Here is a 21,650-nt window from a genome sequence, read left to right as displayed (position 1 = left end):
ACATGTAATGAGACCATAAAAAGAGGAGGGCATAAATAGAAATAAATCCAATGGGAAAAAAAAAAAAAAAAGTATTTCATTCAAAGTACAATATTTTTTTCTAAAGTAAAATAATAAATGATATATTGCGACGGTTTGAAATTTCCCTCTTTTTTTTTTTTTTCATTTCATTGTCGTAAGTTTTGGGCAGCAACAAAAATTAAATAGTAAGTGCTTCTTTTAAATTAGTTCTGAATTTTATTTTAGCTGAATTTTTATTCAGTATTTGCTAAGAAGGGTGAGGATATATGATGGAGCAAGTCGAGAGGAGAGCCATGAAGGTGATCCGAGGGCTGGAGCACCTCTCCTATGAAGTCAGGCTGAGAGTGTGGGGCTGCTCAGACTAGAGAAGGCTCCAGGGAGATCCTAAAGCCTTCCAGGACCCAAAGGTGGCTGCCAAGAAAGCCAAAGGGGGACTTCTTCAAGGACATGTAGTGACAGATCGGTTTAGATTAGATATCAGAAAAAGGGTTTTTTACTATGAGGGTGGTGGAATACCAGAACAAGTTGCCCAGAGAGGTGATGGCTGCCCCATCCCTGGAAACATCCAAGTTAGAGCTGGTTGGGGCTCAGAGCAATGTGATCTAACAGAGAGGATCCCTGCTGATTCTAGGGGCTGGACTAGATGATCCTTAAAAGGCCCCTTCCAACTCAAACTGTTCTGTGACTCTGATATATCCTGAAAAAGCCATCAGCTTTTATTTTGGATAAGTATAAATTCTTAAAATAATAATACAGTGATTCAGCACTGTTTTTCAGGCTATGTGGGTAACAAATTGTTATTTATTCTAAGTCTGAAAAAACAAAACCAAAAACCATAACAGTATTTAAGAGTGGATTTTGAGCAGTTGCTTCCAAAACATGCAAGCTGTGTTCACAATAGCTAAGATGTACAACCCTAGATTTATTTTCTGTGACTCAGAAAAGACACAGTTCTTTTTGCAGGTAGGAGTACCTGCTTCAGCAATGCTCAAGAATATTTTATACTTTGTTCTAAAGTAAGGAAGCATAACACAGCCTGCAGGAGAGAGTCATTCACCTTGAAACAAAAGCAGAGAAAAGCTGTGTAAGGTTAAGGCATATGTAACACAAAGTAATAAAATTGTTAGGGGTAGCTTAATGGTGCTTTTGCACTTTAACAACTTCTGAAGGCTAGAAGTTGCTCCTGAGCTGGATCTCTTTAAAACTAATTTCAGGATTCTTTTCACATTAAACATATCTTTAAAATATTAAACATATTCCAATCGAAGCTATTGACATTTACACCTAATCGCAACTCCCATTTCTAGGCCTTGACTTGAAATGTTAGGGCGAGGGAGCCCGGAGTGCGGCGGGAGGATGAGGATGAGGAGGAGGATGCAGCAGCTCACCCAGCGCGTGGCTGCAGCTGCGGCAGGGCTCGGCCAGGCTGACCGCCGCCTGCTGCAGCTCGGCCCGCGGCGGCGTGGGAGGCGGGTTCGGGTTCTTCCAGCCATTGCATTTACAGGATTCCTCGGCCTGAAATCAAAGCAAAGGGATATCGATCAACGCCACAGAACACAGGATCTTGCTGGAACTGCCTTTTTTCAAAAGCAATAAAAAAGAATTACAGGTTGCTTCTTCTTTTTTTTTTTTTTTCGGGGGCTGGGATGAGAGGAGGGGACTTGGGAAGTTTTGCTGTTGTTTCGTTTGCATTTTTATATACCACATTACTTATTTCCTTACTTCTGGAAATTATCAGAAACACAATAGTATCCCAAACAGAGAGATTAACATAACAGATAACCAACCCTGCCTAGCTCCTTTACAGACAGCTCTCACTCTACTGAAAAAAGTACTCAAATATTTACTAGTAAAACAACATTTACAGATCCTGCTGTTAAAAACAGGTTAGAAACTGTTGTAAGATAGTTGATAGATCGTCTAGCATGTACTGTTAGTTCGGTTATTATACTGTAAAAGGGTTTAAAAGGGGTGGTTTTAAGAAGTACCGTACTCAACGTACCGAAATACACCGAAGTAAAGTGCACCACCCCCAAGCAAAACGATCCAGCCTGGACAGAACTGTAATGGGTCGATCCAGCGCCTTAAACCTTCATGCCAATGAAGGATCCAAAAAGAAACTAATCCAAAGGGACAAAAAAAAAGGGATAAAAAGGGGGTTCTGACCCAGTGAACGTGTGCTGCTCCATCTGGGACATAGGGACATCGCTACGTCGTTACTGAAAAGAAGACCGACCCAGCACCGGCGCTGCCGCATCCTCGACGGGAGGGCTCCTGCTTGCCCGCGGGCCCCCTTGCTTTAGGCCTTTCTTTTTCTTATAATAAAAGCTGAAATCACTTAGTATCGGGAGCTTGCTCTAGTTTTTATCACTGCCACCGAGACGGATTTAATTATTTAAACATAAACAGGTTATCCAACAGGCAGCGCGTTTGTCACTGCCTTGTCAGCAACACCGGCACCAAGGAATCACACAGCTGAAACCAAGCCCATGTCAGCCCAGGCAGGGCTAACTAATGCTGAAATAACCAAGCAATAAATGCACTATTGGAAAAGGTGTTTAAGGCAAGGAACGCTTGGCCGCAAAAGCAACAGATGCCAAAGACAGTGGCACTTCCACTGCAACCTGCTGCTTTCCCAGGAAGTTTACTTACGCTCACTGAATGTGAAACAACCACCAAGAGAATGCAGCTAAAAGGGAAGACCACGAAGGGAGAGGTTGTGACTTTGGTAATCGTGTCTCAAATCATTCAGAAGATCAAAGTACCGATTCCAGTTATCCAAAGAGAAGCTTCACAGGAGGGGATTTTCTTCTGCACACCCAAAAGATCTTGGTTATTCTAACATCATTCATACTCCTATTTGAAGATCTAATTGGAAAGAAAGACTGCTTTTCTACTCTTCAGACATATCTGTGCAGTGAGTTGTAAAAAGATACTCATGAAACTGCACTGCCGAGACCTCAGTGAGGAAAGTGTGCCAATTGCTGCATAATATTTATGGCTGAAACAATCTTAGTAGGAAAAATTGTGATGGTAATATATGCTGCACTAATGTATCATTTTTCAAAACTGATTCTGCATGCATTTTGTGTGATATATTTCAGGAACCTATTTCATTTTCCTTTTAAGTTTCCAAATCCCATCCTACCTAAGGAAGAAGAACCCAGGAGAAGCAGAAAGGATCACAGCTTGACAGCTCCTAACACTGACAGCTTTGTAAATGGCTGGTATATTGTTCTTTTAAACTCATTTCAATATTCAGTAACCTGAGAACCAAGAAAACTGCAGTTTGCTGAGCAACACATGATGTTTTTACCATCTCTGAGGCTTGAGCATTTATCCAGCTGGGCTCCTGGCCCTGGGTGCCATGGCCTCTGCCTGGCCCGGGGCGGTCTGGCAGGCACCAAGGGCTGTGAGCAGCATTTTGTGCAGACACCAGGGTGACTCAGAGATCCACCTGCAGGTGCCCAGCAAAACCATCTCCGCCTATTTCCCTTGAAAAAGGGACAACCTGCACAGCCTGAACCTCCCGGCTCTCCAAACTCACTGAGTGGGTGCAGACCACCTGCCAGCCCATGCATTTATAAAGTGAAATCAGTGAGGCTTCAGGATGACATGAGAGGAAGATGAAAACAAATTTTTTTTCTAAGTCTCATAAAATGCAATCTGAAAAGATTTATGGTGAAGTTTATGTTCTTCTCCTATCGTGTTTTCTGTGAGTAATGTGATAGGCAGAGAACTGAAGTGTAATTTGATGGCAGAAGCCGTCTCTTGCAGTTTCACAGGCATTGAGCCAGTTGTGTTTTCATCCAGCCCTACAGGCCCTCCAAGCTAAATGGGCTTGAGAGATCACAGATTGAGGGATACCTGTGAAGCACAGACTGCCCAGTGCAAGGACTCTGGACATCTGGGAGATGACACAAAACCCCTTGTTTTCAATTAGCTTCCCAATGCAAAACCAATGCCAAATAAACTATACACGTTTGTTTTGTGAGAAAAGCAACGTTGCCATGAAATTTTTTGCATTTAACATGAGGCTACAGAAACTGTCAACAAAAAAAGAGAAAGTCTGAAAATGAGATTATTGACAAAGAAAATGCAAAAGACAATTGTGAAGGAGTTGTCAAACAAAAAAAGACTGAATATTATTTTAGGGAAGTAAGATTTGACCCTTCCCATGCAGCTGTCTGGACAAATGTTCAACACTGTAAATTACTGACATATCACCATGCTTACTATTTATTGCCTTAAATCATGTCACAATGAAGCATATCCAGAACTCCCTCCTAAAAATAGGCCCAAGCTTTTTTGAGATTTTTTTTTCTCTGAGTGGAAGCAGTATGTCACAGAAGCTCACCAAACAATGTTTACTATCAAGCCAAAAAACTATAAACAGTGAGTAACTATGCAAACTTTAGTGTCACACCATAATTAACAGCAAAGATGCAAACAGATGTACGAATCGTGATAACAGCTCAGTTAAACTGACAAAAATAAATATCAACCCACCCACAGAAGAACAAAACCAGCATGCTCAGTGACAAATTTTTTTCTGCTCTTTTTGGTATTTCCTCTCCAGATCTTTTTGCAACAACTGTTAATTGGTATTGTTCGAATTATTCTAGAGACCTGAACCAGCCAACCACTAGGGTGGGGTTTTCTTGGTTAATCTCAATAAAACACCAGAATCAGCACTAATGTTCTGTTAACCAAGGCAAAACAGAATATAAAAAGGTCCTCTTTAAAACTTAGCTTTTATTGTAGATGTTGACAGTGCAAGTATTTTGCAGTGAATATGCAATGTGCATTCCTCAGTGGCTTAACTTGCTGAGCTGTTTTAAACGTTCCACAGCATTTTGCTCATTCAATCCTTTCTTTTACTATCTTCAGCTTTTTCTTTTCTTCCTTTTTTTTTTTTTACTGTCACTCATCTGCTTTTCATTAGAAAATAAAGTATGACTTCACCTCTGCAAAAACTTAATGTAAGATCAAAACAGTTTTGAGGGAAGAAAGGAAAAGTATTTGAAGCAGCACATTCCCTCCTTGAAGCCCTGTTTTCTGGGACATCTGCAGAGCTTTGATAAATCCCCTGTGGAACGATGGGGACTTCTGCCCTAATGAGGCCTGAAAAATGATGACCATCATTTTCACAGGCCCAGAGATCATGAACATCACACCTTATTTGGCATTTTTAAATAAAATTAGAGGAGTGCAATAAAATAAAACACAAGAACTACATGCTATTGCCTTCCCCCCTCCCTGCAAACAAACAAACAAAAAAGCCAACCACAAAACAAGCAAAAAAAAAACAACCTACCCCATTGCAGAAATTATGTACATTTTGCACTGCATGACACAATTTCAATTTTCTTTTTAACTCCTTCCATGTTTGGTGGAGTGTTACAATGGGAGAAGTCAAACTGTCCAGTGAAAACTATAACTCTAGGAAAAATAAAGTGATGGTTCCCTTTAGAATACTGAATAGGTATTCACTGATAGGTCAAATATGGACCGTGAAAAAATACAGCACATTTTAACACAAATTGCCAATACAATATATTTAAAAAGGAAGGCCTGAAAGTTACAATATTGCACATATCTCAGCCCCTTTTAGGTGAGTTTCAGCTCTGCAAATAAGAATAAATTAGGAGTGTTACAATAACCTATTGACTAAAATATCCCTCCCCCTTTTGGATAGTGAATGTGCAAACTTCAAGCTAACTTAATTATAAGGCGAAAGACCCCAACAGTTCTAAATCTGAGTTTCAAATAGCTGTTGTGCAGGATTTTTCATTCCAGCTAAAAATCATACAGGTTATGCTATTTGGTGATTGAGATGCAAAACAGGCTCAGCAGATTATACACAGAACATTACAGATCTTCTCTATTTCCAGCAAGTACAATTACTCTAGAAAACATCTTCTTCCTCCCAGCACAAAAGCCGTGTAAAATACCTTATAAGCTTTTTCCTGCTGGCAGCAAGCTCAAAGTGATAACTTTATGAAAGAGTATCACATAAATTACAATAAATACATTGATGAATTTAAATAATATATTTTTCCTACTCATATATCCAGTACCAAAGAACCAGACAGCTGGACTCTACTCAAAGAGCCACTCATATGTATCAGGAAATTAGCTGACCCATTTAACTTTAACAATACAAAATAAGCAGTTTAATGGGCAGCTTAAAGGGCATGTTCTTCATTTATTGATTGATCCAATTATTTTATTCCCTGTACTTTCCAGTTTCACTTACAGAAGAGAAGTAGGCTACCATATAAAGCTTTTATTAATAATAAGCAAACAGTTCCTACCTTGTAAAGTTAATGATAGATTTCCTATTTAAAGGAAGATGCTATAATTTGGGCTGTAAGACATTATAAAACAGATTCACTACACAATGAAAGTGATAAGAAATCTTTAGATGACTTCTTTGTCTCCTATACACTTCTGCAGAAAACAATACATTCAACAATACATTTCAAGTTGAGCTTCAAGGAGCTGTACTCTCACTATACAGAGCCCAGCAGTAACATGGCCAAATTGGCCTCATCTTAATCTGCCTTATAAAAATCAGGAAATAAAATATTTTCTTATGGAAAAGGTGGTACAAGTTTACCTTATGAACTCTTTTTTTTTTTTTTTTTTTTTTTTTTTTTTTTTTTTTTAAAATGTGTGGGAAAACTAGAGGTCACTCTAGAATGAGAAGTGGGAAGAAGTCCTTCCAGAAAGGATCTGGAAGCTGGTCTGGAGCCTGGGGCTGGGATTTTACTTCTACATCTGCCTGTTGCTCACCTGCTGCAGGGCCTTGGCCAAGTCATCTCATCACAACCCTTCTCACTGTGTCTTCTTTGGTTAGCTAAAGCAAAAAGCTTTTCTTCAAGAAGGCATTATTCTTTGTGCATGTGCTTTAAGCTACTGGGTTCTAATTATATCTGTAAACACCCAGGCATTACTGTAAGATATGTATAATGAAAAATAAACGAGTTTACAGAAAACTTTGTGTACTAAAATAGTACATATTTCACTTATTTATTAAAAAAAGCTCCCAGTGAGACGGGAGAGAGAGTTGTATTTTCACATGTTGTAAACCAATAGGGGAAAAAAATGCAGAGGAGCCTTCCTCCTACATCTTCATTAAATATATTTATGTGTGTAAGTCACACAGTGCTGCTTTTATATCAAATGCTGCAAGCTCACATGCCTAATGCTCAATTTCACAGTGGACAAAACCAAAACGATGTATGCAGCCATTCATGCACACACAGACACAGCAAGTGCCAAATACAAAACCCCTCACAGCACACAGCACTACTGTGTACCTCCAAAAGTCAAGAAAACTGCACCAACTCCTCTCATATATCTTGTTCAGAATGCCACCCTCCTCCTTCAGACTTGGGCTTTTAAGAAGGTTTTTACTGAGAAGAGCCTGTTCTATGCCTCCCACCCAGACTTTTCTCACAGAGGAGCAAGTCAAGTGGAGCAGCTCAACAGCTACAACTCTCCTGTCCAGTTCTTTTATCAGGAAAAAACCCAAACTCCACATTTGCCTAGTCTCAGCTCCCTAAACTTCAGGCTCATTCTGCTCAGGATACGTGTACACCAAATATGTATTTACCAGCAGTCTTTGTCCATGTTTCCCATGATGAAAAGGGATGGGTTGTAAAGAACGACCAGGAGGTCCTTCTTGGGGACCAAGCACCCTGCCCCAGAGCAGTGCCTTTTACTCTCCTCTGCTCAGCATTTCTGCTCTCAGCAGTGAGACTCACCCTCTGCACGGTCACTGACCTCTCCACCTTCTTGTGTTCTGACTTTATCCCTAGCTGACAGGCTGTTAGTCCAAACATCTCTGAGGCTGAGCTCCTAATAAATTCTGCACACTGAATTTTGCAATGAAACTCCCGTGGGAGAAGGTGATTGGCTTTAAGGATGCCGTTACATATTTTAGCACTCCAACTTGCACAGCTCCATGTAGATTTACATAAGATCCACGTACAGTCACTACTTGAATGAGAACAGATGTCCCCTTTGGAGAAGGTGCGAGTGTTTGCCTCCTCTCACTCTTTTGTACTCACACGCACAAATGCAAAATCAATGAAAGAGAAGTTGCAACACAAAGTAAGAAAAAGTTTAAAGTTACATTCTGCACTGCTACAGTTGGCAAACCAGCTTCTCCAGGCTACAGTTTCCAGCAAATCACTAATGTTACAAGCCAAAAAATGTTCTTCCGGAGCACCTGCCAGGTGCTCAGGAAAAAAAATTAAACGTTCTTCCACCCTGCACTATCCTTCCCACCTTATCCCACAGGAGAAGCTTGCAAGGAACTTCCAGTCCGCTTGTTTTTGTTACGAGATCTGAAAGCAAGCTGCCTGCCACTGTAGAGAAGCCAAACAGCAACTTTAATCGGAACACAGTGCAGTGCTTAGTGCTGGAACTGTGCCTACATCCCGGCAGGAGGAAGACCCCTCGACCAAGGTCCTGCTCCATTCATCACTGCAGTACCAATGGGACATGCATCCAAGACTTGTCACATATGAGAGCCAGCAAGGATATCCAGCAGAGCACTGACAACAGGAGCTGTTCCTGCTCTGTACCCTGTCACCAGAGTCTGCAAGAGAGAAAGAGGAGCTGACAGCAGGCCACAGTGTGCTCACCTCCCTTACCACAAAACACCTGCAAGAGAGAGACTGGTAGCCCCCAAAAAGCAAAGGGTTTCAGAGGAGACAAGGCTTCTCTACAGTACAGCAACTTTAGGGGCCGAGCACTACAGGAGAAGGCTTTCACCCACAAAAACATAGCCTGGAGGTGCATCAGAGAGGAAAAAAAAAAAGCACCAACCAGGGAAGAAAAAAGCAATTCAAACACACACACACACACACACACCTAACAGCCCACGAAAAATTTACTCACTTCACAACCAGCTTCATTTACTAGCAAGTCTTGGTAACATTAAAATATGGAGGTGCAAAAGGGAATTATCACTAGGAAAGCTTCAAACCATATCGCTCTGGCCACAGTTAGTGCTGCAAAGCTCAAGTACAGCAGCTGCTCTTTAACCTTATTGGCATCTGTGTAATCTCACACTGTCCCATGCATGCAGCAAAGCTGAAGTGTAGGTGCCTGCACATGTGGGAACAGCTAAGGCATTGCTATGAGTGGCTTCCGTAATTTGCCCTCCCATGGCAGCATTGCAGCATGCCCTCAGCATACAGCTAAATCTCCTGGCACCACCAGCCAGGACTACGGAGCCATGGTGCAATGATGCTTCATCTCGTTTGTTAGCTTGGCCTTTCACTTAACATCTGCCAAAGTTGGAGAACAGAGAGAAGAAGATGCACTTTTTTCACAAACAGCTACTCTCAAAGCTGAAAGCATTACTAGAGGATCTGACATCAGCACTGCCAATCCAAATATGTCAGCCCCGCTGTGCATCCACAAATTGCCTTGACAGCAGCAGCGCAGCCAGCGGCCCGTGCTCTGAGCGCAGGCGACAATGCACACGGTCAGAGCTCTAAAGGCGGGACCGACAGCTCTGACCCAGCTCCCTCGCTCTATAATAAACAGGCGAGTCTTGCTTCTCCCACCAAGAAGAAAATCGCAGGTGGACAGAAAGTGCTTGTGATTAGAAACCAGGAGCAGCACTCCTGAATGCGAGCGCAGGGCAGACACGGAGCAGAGAGCCCCGCTGGGGCAGGGTACAGGTGGACAGGGGACCCCGCCGTCCGCTCGGGCACCACATACCGGACACCGGCCCGGCGCTGCGTGACCGCCGGGGACACAACTGTCCCAAGCGTGGAGGCCGCGCCCCTTCGCCCCTCTGCCAGAGCTGCTGGCGACGGTGGCAGCTCCAGCTCGGAGCAGCGTCTTCAGCGGTGTCAACAGCTCCGCGCTGCGAGACGGCGGCCAGGGTCGGGCTGGAGCAGCCCCCGCCCGGGGCCGGGGCCGCGACCTCCGGGCAGAGCAGAGAGGTGCCCCGCTCCCCGCCCGGGATGTTTACGCGGAGAGCGCTGCAGCAGCGCTGCTAACCCAGCGCTCACCGCCGGCACCAGGAGCCGCCCCGCCCGCCGCCGCCTCCCGCGGAGGGACTGACGGAGCGCCGGGCAGCGGGAGCGGCGGCGCCGGGACGGGCAGCTCCCCGGGAGGGAGGGAGGCGGCGCTACCCGCGCGGACCCGTATTCGCTGCGCGCAGGTTTAATTTTTGCGGCCACCGGCCGGAACGCTCCGGGGGGAGCAGGATCCACCGGCACCGCCGTAGCGACCACTTCCTCGGGCAGCCCCGGGCGGCAGCCGGGCCGCCCCCGAGCCCGGCAGGGCACGGCCCTTCCCCACCGCCTCCCTCCTTTCCTCCCTCCCCTCCCCTCCCGTCAATCCCCACCCTCCGTGGGCGGGGGGGCTCCCGCGGCCGCCCGGCCGGGTACCTTGCAGGCGGAGTAGACGCCCAGCTTCTCCAGCTTCTTGGCCCGCGGCGCGGCGCGCAACTGCGCCTTCTTCCCCGCGGTGCGCGCCGAACCGGCGCCCCCGGGGTTCTCGGCGGCGCTGCGGACCGGCCCCCCGGCGGCCACCCCCGCGGCGGCCGGGGAGCCCTGCTGCGGCCCGCCGCCGCCCGCCGCCCCGGCCCCGCCGCCGCCAGGCTCCGCCATGCCCGCGGCGCGGCGGCAGCCGCCCGTCCGTCCGGCCAGCCGGCGCGGCGCGGTGCGCCCGGCCTTAGACCCTCCCCTTCACCGCTCCGCCGCCGCCGGCTGCTCCCCGGGGGGGGCGGGAGGAGGGACCCGCCGCTCCGCGGGCGGCTCCTGCCCCTCCGGCGGGGGTGGGGGGCCGGCACCCGCCTCCCGCCGCTGCGCACCGCAAGGGCGCGCCCGCCGCCCGCCTCCCTCCCTGCGCGGGGGCTGCGCGGGGCGGGCGGCGCCCCCGCGGGAAGGGCGGCGGCGGCGGCACCCGCTGCGTGCGGAGCCGCTATGGAGCCATCCCGGCCCTCCGGGAGGCTGCGCGGAAAGTTGCCCTAAAAAGAGGCGGCATCGCTGGCTGTGTCGCACGGTCCCGAACCCCGGTGAGCCCGCGGTGCTGCCGCAACCGCCGTGGCCCCTCGGAGCGCCGCTACTTTGTTTGGCTTAACCATTGCCTTCCCACATTGTGTACTCTGCGGCCACCTTTGAAGGGCTCAGTCTTCTTCCCCAGATGATTTCTAATTGAATGTAAAAGTACGGGTCAGTTTGAAATACGGGCTAATTAAAAGCTCTCTGCTCAGTTTTTCGTGTCATGGTTCTGTGGGTTAGTTTTTTTGTTGTGTCCAGAAACAAGTGTTGAGAGCAGGTCAGTTTATACCTTAAAGGGAATACCCTTTAATTGAAACTTAAATTAAGGAAATGGCCCCGCTCCAAAGAGCGCACTCCGTGCACAGCAGCAAGCGCACCGGGTGTTAGGCGGTTCTGCCCCGTTGCACCAATGTAAAACCGTGGTTGAGCCGTGAGAAACCACAAATGGCAATTCCGTACTACGGCACCGCGGTTTAAAGGGTTGGGATTGAGGCTGGGCGTTTGCGTGGGATTTACGGTTCTTTGATGTGTGAAGCTAAACTATCAAAAAAGCAGTGTGAGTTTGGAGGGAAGTCCCAGCGCAGAGAGAGGGCTTTGCAGGCACAGGGCCTTGGCACCTTGCATGAGGAAAGCAAAAATAACTCTGGGTTTGTGCGAAGTAACATTTGGGGGGAAGGGTGGATGACAAAACCCTGAGGCGTCCTTCTTCCCTTGGCAGCTCCTGGGGATATTTACAAGCATGGTGTCATACAGCGAGTTGACATATTCACGAAATGACAGGAAACCAGAATGGAATAAAATGAAGTATTTAATGAAACAAGATGTGTTGTTTTTCTCTATTTACTTATTTATATTTTTATTTTGCTGAGGTTTTAAAATCGACAGGGGATTTAAAATCGATGGGGGTGGGGGTCAGACCTGCTCCCCGGCCTCCGCCGCGGGCTCGCCGGAGCCGGGGTACCCCGGGGAGCCGGCGGCGGAGCCGGGGCTGGCTTCGGGCTTCCCAGCAGCTGTGACAGCGACCCGTAAGATGGCTGCTGCCATCCCCGGCGCTTTAAGACGGACTGGTTAAGGTGGAGGAGCCGCTGCCCTTGGCGATAGCAGCCTCAAGATTAATAGGAAATTAAACGTGATACGAAAATCCAGTTTCTCTGGAATTTAGGAGAGAATTATCTTAGTCTTTTATTTTTAAATTTTTGTGGTAAGTGTCCGAATCACGTTTTAAAATGGCAAATAGCAGCTGTATGTTAGCAGCCCCTAAGAAGCTCTTTCTTGCATTTTCTTTATGCCGGTTAGGTTTCTTCTTTCGGACTTGAAAATGAAACTGTTCTTGCTTAGTTTCGCTTTCAGCTTTCCCACGACTCCTCCTCGGCAGAGCAAATGTTACAAGCAAAGAGCACATCTGGAACAACACGCTGGCTGCAATGGACCTCTTAATATCCCCGCCTGAACATAGGCTCCCAGTTTTCCTGGGAGTTGATGTACCTTTACATGCCTTTGTATGTTTTTCCTTTTTTCTTTTTTTTCCCCAAATCACCAGGTTGTCCTTTAATCAGGTACATAATGATATTTAACCCAGCATTAAGTTTGCACACTTGCATGTAATGAATTACAGTTTTGATACTGAAAATACATTTACTGCTTTCAGGCAGATGAATAACTCCAACGATGTGCATCGAGGCCATCGAGGCCACTCGGTGGGCATTTATGTCTGAAGCTGCACAGGTGAATGCTCACAGGATCACAGCCTAGGTGAACAACCTTATTCTTTAGGAACCTTAAAAGCCTGAAAACTTATTACTTCCATTAAAGTAAAATCAAAGATGAAAGTTGTCAGGAAGCAAATAATTTTACTGCGGTTCCTTCTTGAATCCTCAAGAGCATGGCTGCCTTACAATACCATGTCTCTTTTTTTCCATTATACCTTGATGCTCGCCAGATAACCAGAAATGTAAGTCCACCAGCTTGTGGCTACAGATACAGTTGCTATAGTAACATTTATAAACATTAATTTCACTACACTTGCAGAACTGCTGCCTGCTAGAAGCTGCGTAGAAAGAAACCACTCTAACTGTGAACAGGTAATCTTCCTCTTTTTTTTTTTTTTTAACATTAAGCCTGATCATTGCTCACATTCTAACTTTGTGCAAATATGTTGTTAAAAACAAAAAGAAAAAAAGCTTTACCTTGTCTTAAAGTGCTCTAGAAAAAAGTAAAATATTACATTAAAAATTTTATCAAGACTAAGGAGGGAAAAGACAAACAAAACCAAAGCCCCTCTGCTTTGACCTACGAGTGGATATATGTCATTGTTGCATATATCCAAGCTGGTTTCTTCTGTTGGCTGAATTCAGAAGTGCAGTACATACTAATTTTCTAATTATAAGGCATGCATAAATCTGAGCACCACGTAACCTCTCTGTTGCTTGGTTTTCATCATTAAACATGAATATATTCAATTAGATTCAAACTCACAGTATTGTCTGAAAAACCCTCACCACATTTTTCAGTTTCTGTCCTTTGGGGCATGTCAGTGGGTTTGCACAAGTTGAGCTGACTCTGAAACCCAAGTTGAGGAAGCACAGGTGGAAGTAGATGATCTTGCCTGTGCTGCTCAGCTCACAAGCTCAGGTGAGCAGCCAGGTGACTTCAGGAATGCTACTCATCCACATCAAATTAGGGAAGCCAGGGGCCAGGTGAGACACAAGTGCCAGCTCATGTGGGTTTCAGGTCTCACTCAGGCTGCTGATAGCCCAGAGGAGATCCCTGCTCAGAGCCCATGCTCCCAGCAGATCAGACATGCATTTCACATTTGTTGCTCCTGCATGAATTCACTGTGAACACCTGACAGGCTTAAATGCAAGAGCCTGTGTGTTACTATTATTCCAAGGAGGCAAAGGAGACAGCTGCATTCTTGAGTCACGAAAGAGAAATCAAAATACAGTTCAGGGCGTGTTGGACTCCTGGTTATTACCAAGTTGTCATTTAGGGCTTTTGGGGCCTATCTTACTCCCATAAATTAAAGAATGACTCAGTTAATAGCAGCCTAATGCTGAATGCTACTGCTCTGACAGGGACCACCCAGCCCGCAGCTGAGCTCTGGGAGTCTACCCCTAACCCTCATCCCTGTCTCACAGCCCAGTCAGATCCAGCAGGCCCAACCCAGCCTTGTCTCCCTCCTTTTGTTCAAGAGAGATTTTCTTCCAGCGCTCCCACCTGTTTTTTTTCTTGCCATTCAATTCCAATAGGAAAAATCTAGCTCTTGCTCTTCCTGGGAACTTCTCTGAGTATGAAATCCTATTGTGTCCTTTCATTAGTGCATTCCTTGTGGGTGAAGTGGCCTCCCTCCTGGCCACCAGGCATTCAGGAGTGCTATCAATAATTTATGAATCACTGGAAGTATTAACAATACAAAAGTTTTCCTCATTAGGCCGCCTCTAGCATCTCGTCAGCTTCGCATGGTGCTTACATTTGACTCTAACAACACAGACCTTCCCATCAGGTTTTTGCTCTGGTAGGAAACCTCACACCCCAATTATCCAGTTTCTAAAGGAAAAAATGCAGAAAAATAAATGGAGAAAATATAATTGCAATGCCCATGGCTGCTCCAGTCACACAAATTTCTTGTTAGTAATGGACTATTTAGCAGTTTTTATATGCTTCTTCCCTAGAGGATGCTCTTCTTGACTGCAGTCAGACTTTGATTTAACCCAAACCAAGTGAGAAAACTAAAGGCTGGAGTCACTCCTGCCTTTGCACAATTTGAGCTGTGTGTGTGAAGTCCAGAAGATGTTTGTTGAAGTTATTTAGCCATCAGCAGCCACTGCATAGGCTTACACTGTATTATATTGCCGTAGTGAGAGCTCTGGATCTCTTCTTGCAAACATGGGATGTAATACCTACTTTTCCCTTACCTTCTCTTTGACTCCCCACAATTCTTTTGTTTATTCCTTTCTCTAATGTATTTTTCTGTTCTTTCTATTCCTTAATTCGTGGCAGAGGTCCCTGCAAACCTCTGGGACTCCACTTGGTGCATTTTGACTGCTTGTACCATGTAGGGCAGGTACTTTGGTGCTGGAAGCCTGAATTACCCCTGGGAGAATGCCATAGGTGCTGCTGGCAGGGATGGGAGAGAAAGGGCCTCCTTTCTCCAGGTGCCAGCCAGCGCCCTTGATACAACACTGACATAGATTTTAGTTCTGTAAGATGAAGTTACAGTGGCCTAAGCACATCTGGTTGTGCAAACCCAGTCATGACCCTTCCACATATCCTGGAAATCCTAGATTTTCCAGGAACTAGAGATACAACCACAGGCACCACTGCTAACCACTTGGCCAAGAAGCAGAAACTAGACAGGTTAAAAACTTCCATTTGGACCAACTGTAATCATGCTGTGTAGAGCTGAAAAATGCAGAGCAACCCCAGGAGTACTGCACCAAGCCCTGATGGGGATCTGTGGGGTGAGGGAGGCAGGATGTCACTGGGACTGCAGAAGGCACAGTTACATTATCACCACCCATCTTCTAGCTTCTGCCACAGCTTTCTTTGTGGATCCCCAAACCTCACATTCCTCACCTCCTGTGCCAAGGCTGGCAGGCTCACCATCCTCACTCGTTTCATGGCCTCTCTGTCCCACACCGGCCCTTGGGGGATAGCAAAGTGCTACTTCTGCCTCACTGAGACTGACTCATCTATGAGAAAGAGCTGCAAAATATCTGGAGTGTAGAAAGAGCTGGTTTGTCATCATTGCACTACTCCTATTTCCCATTTTGATGCTTCCTCCCAGCTAAGGAGCTGCAGCTCTGCACAAGTGGACAGTGTCACAAATTATAACTCTTGCCCAAGAAGACCTAATGGTGGGGACTCTTATTTTATAGGGTGGCACAAAACCAGAGGGCCTGGAATGCAGGGATTCCAGTTTTGGACAACACTTTAGGAGATAAATAAGGAGACTAATTATCTTAATTTATTCCATAATTATTTTAATTATCAATCACTTCCTTCTTTCTTACCTATTATCAGGTTTACAGGTGGGAGTACAGGATTCCAAGTCCTGAACGCAGGCTCTGCCCCTGGCATTCTCCTGTGACTCACCAAGTTTGTCTTTATCTCTTCCCACACCTATCATAACTAGACTTTCTTGAAGCTACATCACTGCTTCTGGGGATGCAGTAAGCAGGCTATGTATGCACACTTCAGTTGACTCACTTGGGAGAAGATGTCTTGCTCCTTCTGCACCATTCCCTCTGTGGATGGTTTTAGAGAATGAGAGGAGCAGCTCTGATAAAAAAATAATGGAAGGGATAGGGCATGGCTCCTGGGTTGGCAAATCGGTTTGTTTTCTCAGGTGAAGACTTTTTCAGAGGTCTTATATGAGTTTAGGGAAGGCTTTTAAGGGTTTTCACATGAGATATTTGCTTTTTGCTGCTTTGGCCAAAGATGACCACATGAACCTGGGACCTGCTAAGGCAGCGCCCACCCAGCAGAGGCTGGTTCCAGCTGTGCAGCAGGGCATGAGCTGCACAGCACAGCCACACTGCACCAGACCAATGCCAATGCCTCACTGCCCACCCAGGGTGGCTGCTGACACATGCTGGTGGCATCAGGCACCCTGCAGCTCAGGGAGAGCCCTAGCCATGCTGAGAGTCTGTCATGGTTGCTGTAAGTGAGTGTGATGCATTCACAGTTTTCCAGGGGAGGTGCTGCTGCAGAAACTGTGCTGAAGGTGTGGAGGCAATGAAGCCATGTCCTGGTGTCACAGGCACATGGGGAAGAAGAGGGCTGAGAGGGAAGCACAACCTGAGACATGAGCAATAAGTAAATAAGTACATCAGGGAAGCAGGAAAAGACAGGCAAGGAAGCTAGTGCTCATTCAGCAAGAATTTGTTTATAGGTACTAGTTGATAATATTTTGATGAGAAACTCAGGGAGACCATGACCTCCATTGTACATCCCACAGTCCTTCTCTGCCTTGTCCCATCACCCAGAGGCAGGCAGGCATCTTTCCAGCACTGGTTTCAGCATCAATAACAGTCACCATTTTCTAAGACCATAAGTATGTAGCAAATAATAAAACCCCCAAATCTAGGGGAGGAAGGAGTTCAGGCCTGGAGATTGTGCAAGCTAAGTTCTGACTGTGTCAAAGGGAAGTGAGGAAGAAACACTCTGGGTGGAGATAGGAACAACACATGTCAAAGGGAGATAACTGCATATGGGACTTGTCTGCTCAGATACAACTCAGATCCTCCATCCTCAAAGCTCAGGAACATCTTCCATCTTTGGTAATTAAAAAATTATGATTGTAGTGCCTAAGTGCAGAAACAGAAAATAATCTTGCCTTACCTTATTAACAGCAAGCAGCTCCAAGCGTCATAGCTAGAGAGGTTTTCCAGAAATATGAGATTTACTGAGAAAATGGTATCAACTGCCATATGGGTCTCATTTTGTCCCTTTTAGACAGGCCAGGGTATGGCAGACTAAGCACTGACCAGGAGGCTCTTTGTTATGACACACACAGTAAATACAATTTTTTTGCCCTTGAAAACACACATAATCTCAAACTGTGGTTCACTCCCCATTCTTCTGTATCTAATTTCTTTTTATCTGCTTCTATTTTCATCTCAGAACATTAAACTGTGTTGGGTTTTGGCTCCCTAAATAGGCACAGGGAAACTGCAGTGAGCTAGAAAGCTGAATTTTATCTTTCACTGTGAGACTGGCAGTGCTTTAGCTTGGTGTATTGTGCTATCAGTATCTCACTGTTATCCTTTAACCTGACAGCAAAAAAACCTCCCAGTCTGTGTTTGTTCCTGATAATAGAAATGCAAGGAGAGAAGGACATACAGACTAATCTTTTTACTTCATAAGAGATCAGCAAAGCAAATGTTTCTTTTTTATATAGTTTTACAAGTCTTTTAGCTATTAACATAACCAATTTATGCATAGCATAAAAAATTAATATCAGGGCTGCCCTTTTAATAATTATAAGCAAAGTTATTGCAACTAAAGAGTTACAGCCTATCTTGCTACATGAATTATTATGTATATTATCCTGGTTATTTACACATTGTAATTAACTGGGACTGTTTTGGTGCTTTGAAAATGTGATTTATTAGCACTTACAGCCACTTATGGAGATACAAACCCATATAAAATATATGTGAGTGTTAAGAATTCAGTTTGCTGAGATCAAACTAAATTTTGCTGAAAGTTATCAATTTACTGTCTCCAAGGGCTTTTATATACCCTAAATTTAAAATGAGTTAATATTTAAAAGACTGACAAAAAATAGCTTACCAAGTGTTTTGTATACATTAGTCCTAATTTTTTTCAGGCCTGAATGTGTCATTGTAATGAAAACACTGAAAAGTCTTGTGCCATCACTCAGTCTCAAATTCAAATTATGCAGAATAAAGGAAAAGAGATCTGCACAAGCAGCTTTACCCATGTACCTCCTTACCTTTCCCTGTTGGAGTGGTGCAGCATTTTCAGAGGAGTCTGATGTTCACCTCTTGTAGAGAGACAGACTTTCCTATAAACTGGTCCTACAGCAGATTGAGAGTTGTAGCCAGCTGCAAGCCACCTCTGAAAGGATAAGCTATCTGTCAAAGGGGTTTTTAAGTGGCTCTGCTTAATATCACCCTTTGCAGAAGATATGTTGTAATTGATCTACCCCAGCTGATCAGAGGCACTTGATTAATTAAGATGTATTAGGACTAATTTGAGCTGGAGGAGGTCTGGGCTTTGAATTTAACGAAATTTTATCTAACTGCCATGACAGAAAAGAGACACACATTGAAACACAAACTGCAGAAATCCTTATAAAACATAGGATGAAGAGAAGTAGTGAGACCAAAAAAAAAAAAAATGTACTTCCTAGCTGAAATCCTGGAAGAGAAAACAGGTGCAAAATAGTTTATTCAGGTGTGGCTGTATGGAATGCAAAGAGAGAGCCCTAATAAAGGAATGAGGTTAAAGTAGGATGAAATTCCCAAAGGCTGCTCTTGTAATGTGGCTGTGGGGTATAACTGCTGCTAAACTACCTTCCTTTGCCCTGGTGATGAATTATCAGCAGTTAACAAAGATGAACTGAAACAGAAATAATAGAGAATACAACAGCACATGCATTTTTGTCCGATTTTTCTCATCCATAAATGCTAGACACTAAAAAAAAAACCTATAATCAACTTGAATATAAACATTTGTTTTCATACTTGGTAGATACATGAAGTATAGGCTGGCAAGCTTAGCTGCTCACATGGTGTCAGGATTTTGTGTTATGGTGTCTGTGCATGTATGTCACGTGCTGGTTTAGGGAGAGAGAATGTTATGCAAGCAGCAGTTGACACTGAAATTTTCCAAGCCTGAAGCAGAAATCACTTGGGAAAAAATTCTAGGTAAAATGGCTTAGCTGTTCCTGAGAATAGGATCTGGAAAATATGTTGTTTTGAATGTATTAAGCCAAAAGTCTTTTTTTCCCTATAGAAGCTCCAAGATGGTCAGGTTTTAAACTACCACTTGGCAACTTGGCTGAAATGGCATCAGCAGTGCTTCTTTCGTCATTCTAGTCAATTTGCCCAAATCAGAGCAAGTTACAATATTTAGAAAGCAGCATCAGTTTACCCATGCCAGGTAGAGACATGCCAATGTGCAGGGAGTGAATTCAGACAGGTCCCTCTGCGCCACCAGGGCTCTGTCAGGAAGCACCTTGCTCAGAAGCTCTACAGCTCTGACTCCTGGCTTTGCAGCACCAGGGGCCAGGCCTGGAACAGCACTGGGGGAGCAGAGTGAGGTGAGAGAGACTGGGCTGATGGGGGAGACTGAAGCAAGGAGCTGGAGTGGAAGAATTGGAGGTACAGGGGGACAAGGGGAAGATACAAGCTCTGGCTGGAGGACAGGCAGAGAAGCTGATGCTGACTAGTCAGGTCATTTCACACAATTCTACACTGCTAAATTCTCTGAGACACATCGGCAGAAGATTCATTACTCACTTGAATTCCTTGAGGATAATTCCACTCCCACACCATTTTGTGATATTGCCAATATCAACAATCCTGGTACTTCTAAGAAAATAAATAATTCTTTAATAAAAGTATTACTGATTTGCTAAGATAAAAATTCCACATGGCAGAGAGACATGGAAGACAGGTTTATTGTGCTGGACAACCACAAAAGTAGGTCAGATACATGTTTTCTGGAGATTCTTGATGGCTGTAACGGTGTGACAGCTACAGAAACAATTGTAGCAAAGCTTCCACTTCTATTTCTTGAACAGCTCTCTCACATGGATTCTTCCCACAAAAATAAAAGTGACAAAGAACAAATTCTAGAATTTTTTGCCAGAGTAATCAAGGCAGATTACAGAGAAAAAGAGAAGAACCAGGCAATGAGGAGACCAACAAGCCCAGTCTATTAGGCAAGTGTATGCTAAGTCCTTTTGGAGAATGCAGATTTTTACAGCTGGGAAGGAATGAGGTTTCCAAAGTTCACTGGAGTGGCTCTTCAGTGGGAAAAAGAATTCCTAGTGAAGAGATGGATGGCACTGGGGAAGAAGAAAGAAAACATCCTCATCCTGAAAACAACACACACGGCCCATTAGTCAGGACAGCCAAAGGTGTTCCTGGGCTAGTGCACCTTGCTATTATAGGTAAGTACATTCCACACCAGGATTTTTTTCCCTTCATGCAATTAAGTTAAAAAAAAAAAAAAAAGAGGGAAAAAAAAAAAAAAGAGCAAGCCTAAAAGCCTAAATTAATCTAGAGATTTGTTGGCAGTTGGCATCTGGAGATAAAAAGCAGCAATTCATTTAGCTTGACAATGTGAAGGAGACATGATAAATTCCCTCACAACTGATACTGCTATCAGACAATAGTATTCAGCTTATTAGATAAGTAGCCTGAGCACAATATTTGAATTAAAGCATTTAATTCAATTGATTAATGTAAAAGAGTTAGGAAATATTCCATAATACACAAGTGACCTCTGCAAGAATAGTATGGGTTTTTTTTATTTTTTTTTAAATCAAGAGGTTAAAAGTGTCATCACTTTAGGACAAGCTTCAGATTTTTGAGGTGTCAAAGTCCTTGTGTTGGTGAAACATGCCTAAGATAATCTTTTAATTAATTTCTTTCATTGGACTAAGTATCACCCCATTTTGAGACCAGCAAATTGAAAACATGATTTGAGGAAATAATCTGAATAATTACTTTCTGAAATAGGAATCTGTTGTATTTTACTCTTATTAAAGAACTATTCAGACCTGTTTCCTTATGAAGTAGAACCTTGCTTTTCTTCAGTGCAGAATCAGTTATTTATTACAATCAGAAAAACAGCTGTGAGATTACAAGCAAGATACCTGCTTTCCCACAAAGGAACACACAAGCAGAGTGGGTAAAAAAATAAAAGCAGAGTGGGTATAAAAAAGCTGGTGGGTGAAGAGTTCCAAATGGATTTGTGTCTGCAGCTACATTCTCTTCCAGCCTCTGCTTGAAGCACATGCCCAGCACTACACCACTTCTCTATCACTCTCCCTGGCATTAGTAAGGAGTGGGCTGACACTGCAGCTGACAGAGGCACTCTTTCTTCTGTGATGTG

General features: G+C 44.4%; 2 protein-coding genes across 3 annotated transcripts in view; one reads left to right on the top strand and one right to left on the bottom strand.

Moving 5' to 3' along the window:
- KAT2B (lysine acetyltransferase 2B) overlaps window positions 1-10,679 on the bottom strand; it is a 40,616-nt gene extending 29,937 nt beyond the window's left edge. The window contains exons 1-2 of one of the 2 annotated variants that reach the window (XM_059846114.1): window positions 10,443-10,679; window positions 1,410-1,536 (exon numbers count right to left, since the gene is read on the bottom strand). In XM_059846114.1, the coding sequence (XP_059702097.1) occupies window positions 1,410-1,536; window positions 10,443-10,664 (349 nt within the window). In that variant the 5' untranslated portion in view covers window positions 10,665-10,679. Of the gene's footprint in view, window positions 1-1,409; window positions 1,537-10,442 lie in introns of those variants that run through there. The other variant, XM_059846121.1, reaches the window with a different exon arrangement.
- Window positions 10,680-12,725: 2,046 nt separating this feature from the next.
- PP2D1 (protein phosphatase 2C like domain containing 1) overlaps window positions 12,726-21,650 on the top strand; it is a 13,424-nt gene continuing 4,499 nt past the window's right edge. The window contains 4 exon segments of the mRNA XM_059838600.1: window positions 12,726-12,782; window positions 20,020-20,459; window positions 20,461-20,502; window positions 20,504-20,703. Coding sequence (XP_059694583.1) covers window positions 12,726-12,782; window positions 20,020-20,459; window positions 20,461-20,502; window positions 20,504-20,703 — 739 coding nt within the window.

Source organism: Haemorhous mexicanus, chromosome 1 (assembly GCF_027477595.1).
Source record: "Haemorhous mexicanus isolate bHaeMex1 chromosome 1, bHaeMex1.pri, whole genome shotgun sequence".
In the NCBI taxonomy this organism is placed as follows: domain Eukaryota; kingdom Metazoa; phylum Chordata; class Aves; order Passeriformes; family Fringillidae; genus Haemorhous; species Haemorhous mexicanus.
The sequence above is the reverse complement of the archived record's forward strand: the minus strand, read 5'-3'. Positions and strand labels throughout refer to the sequence as shown.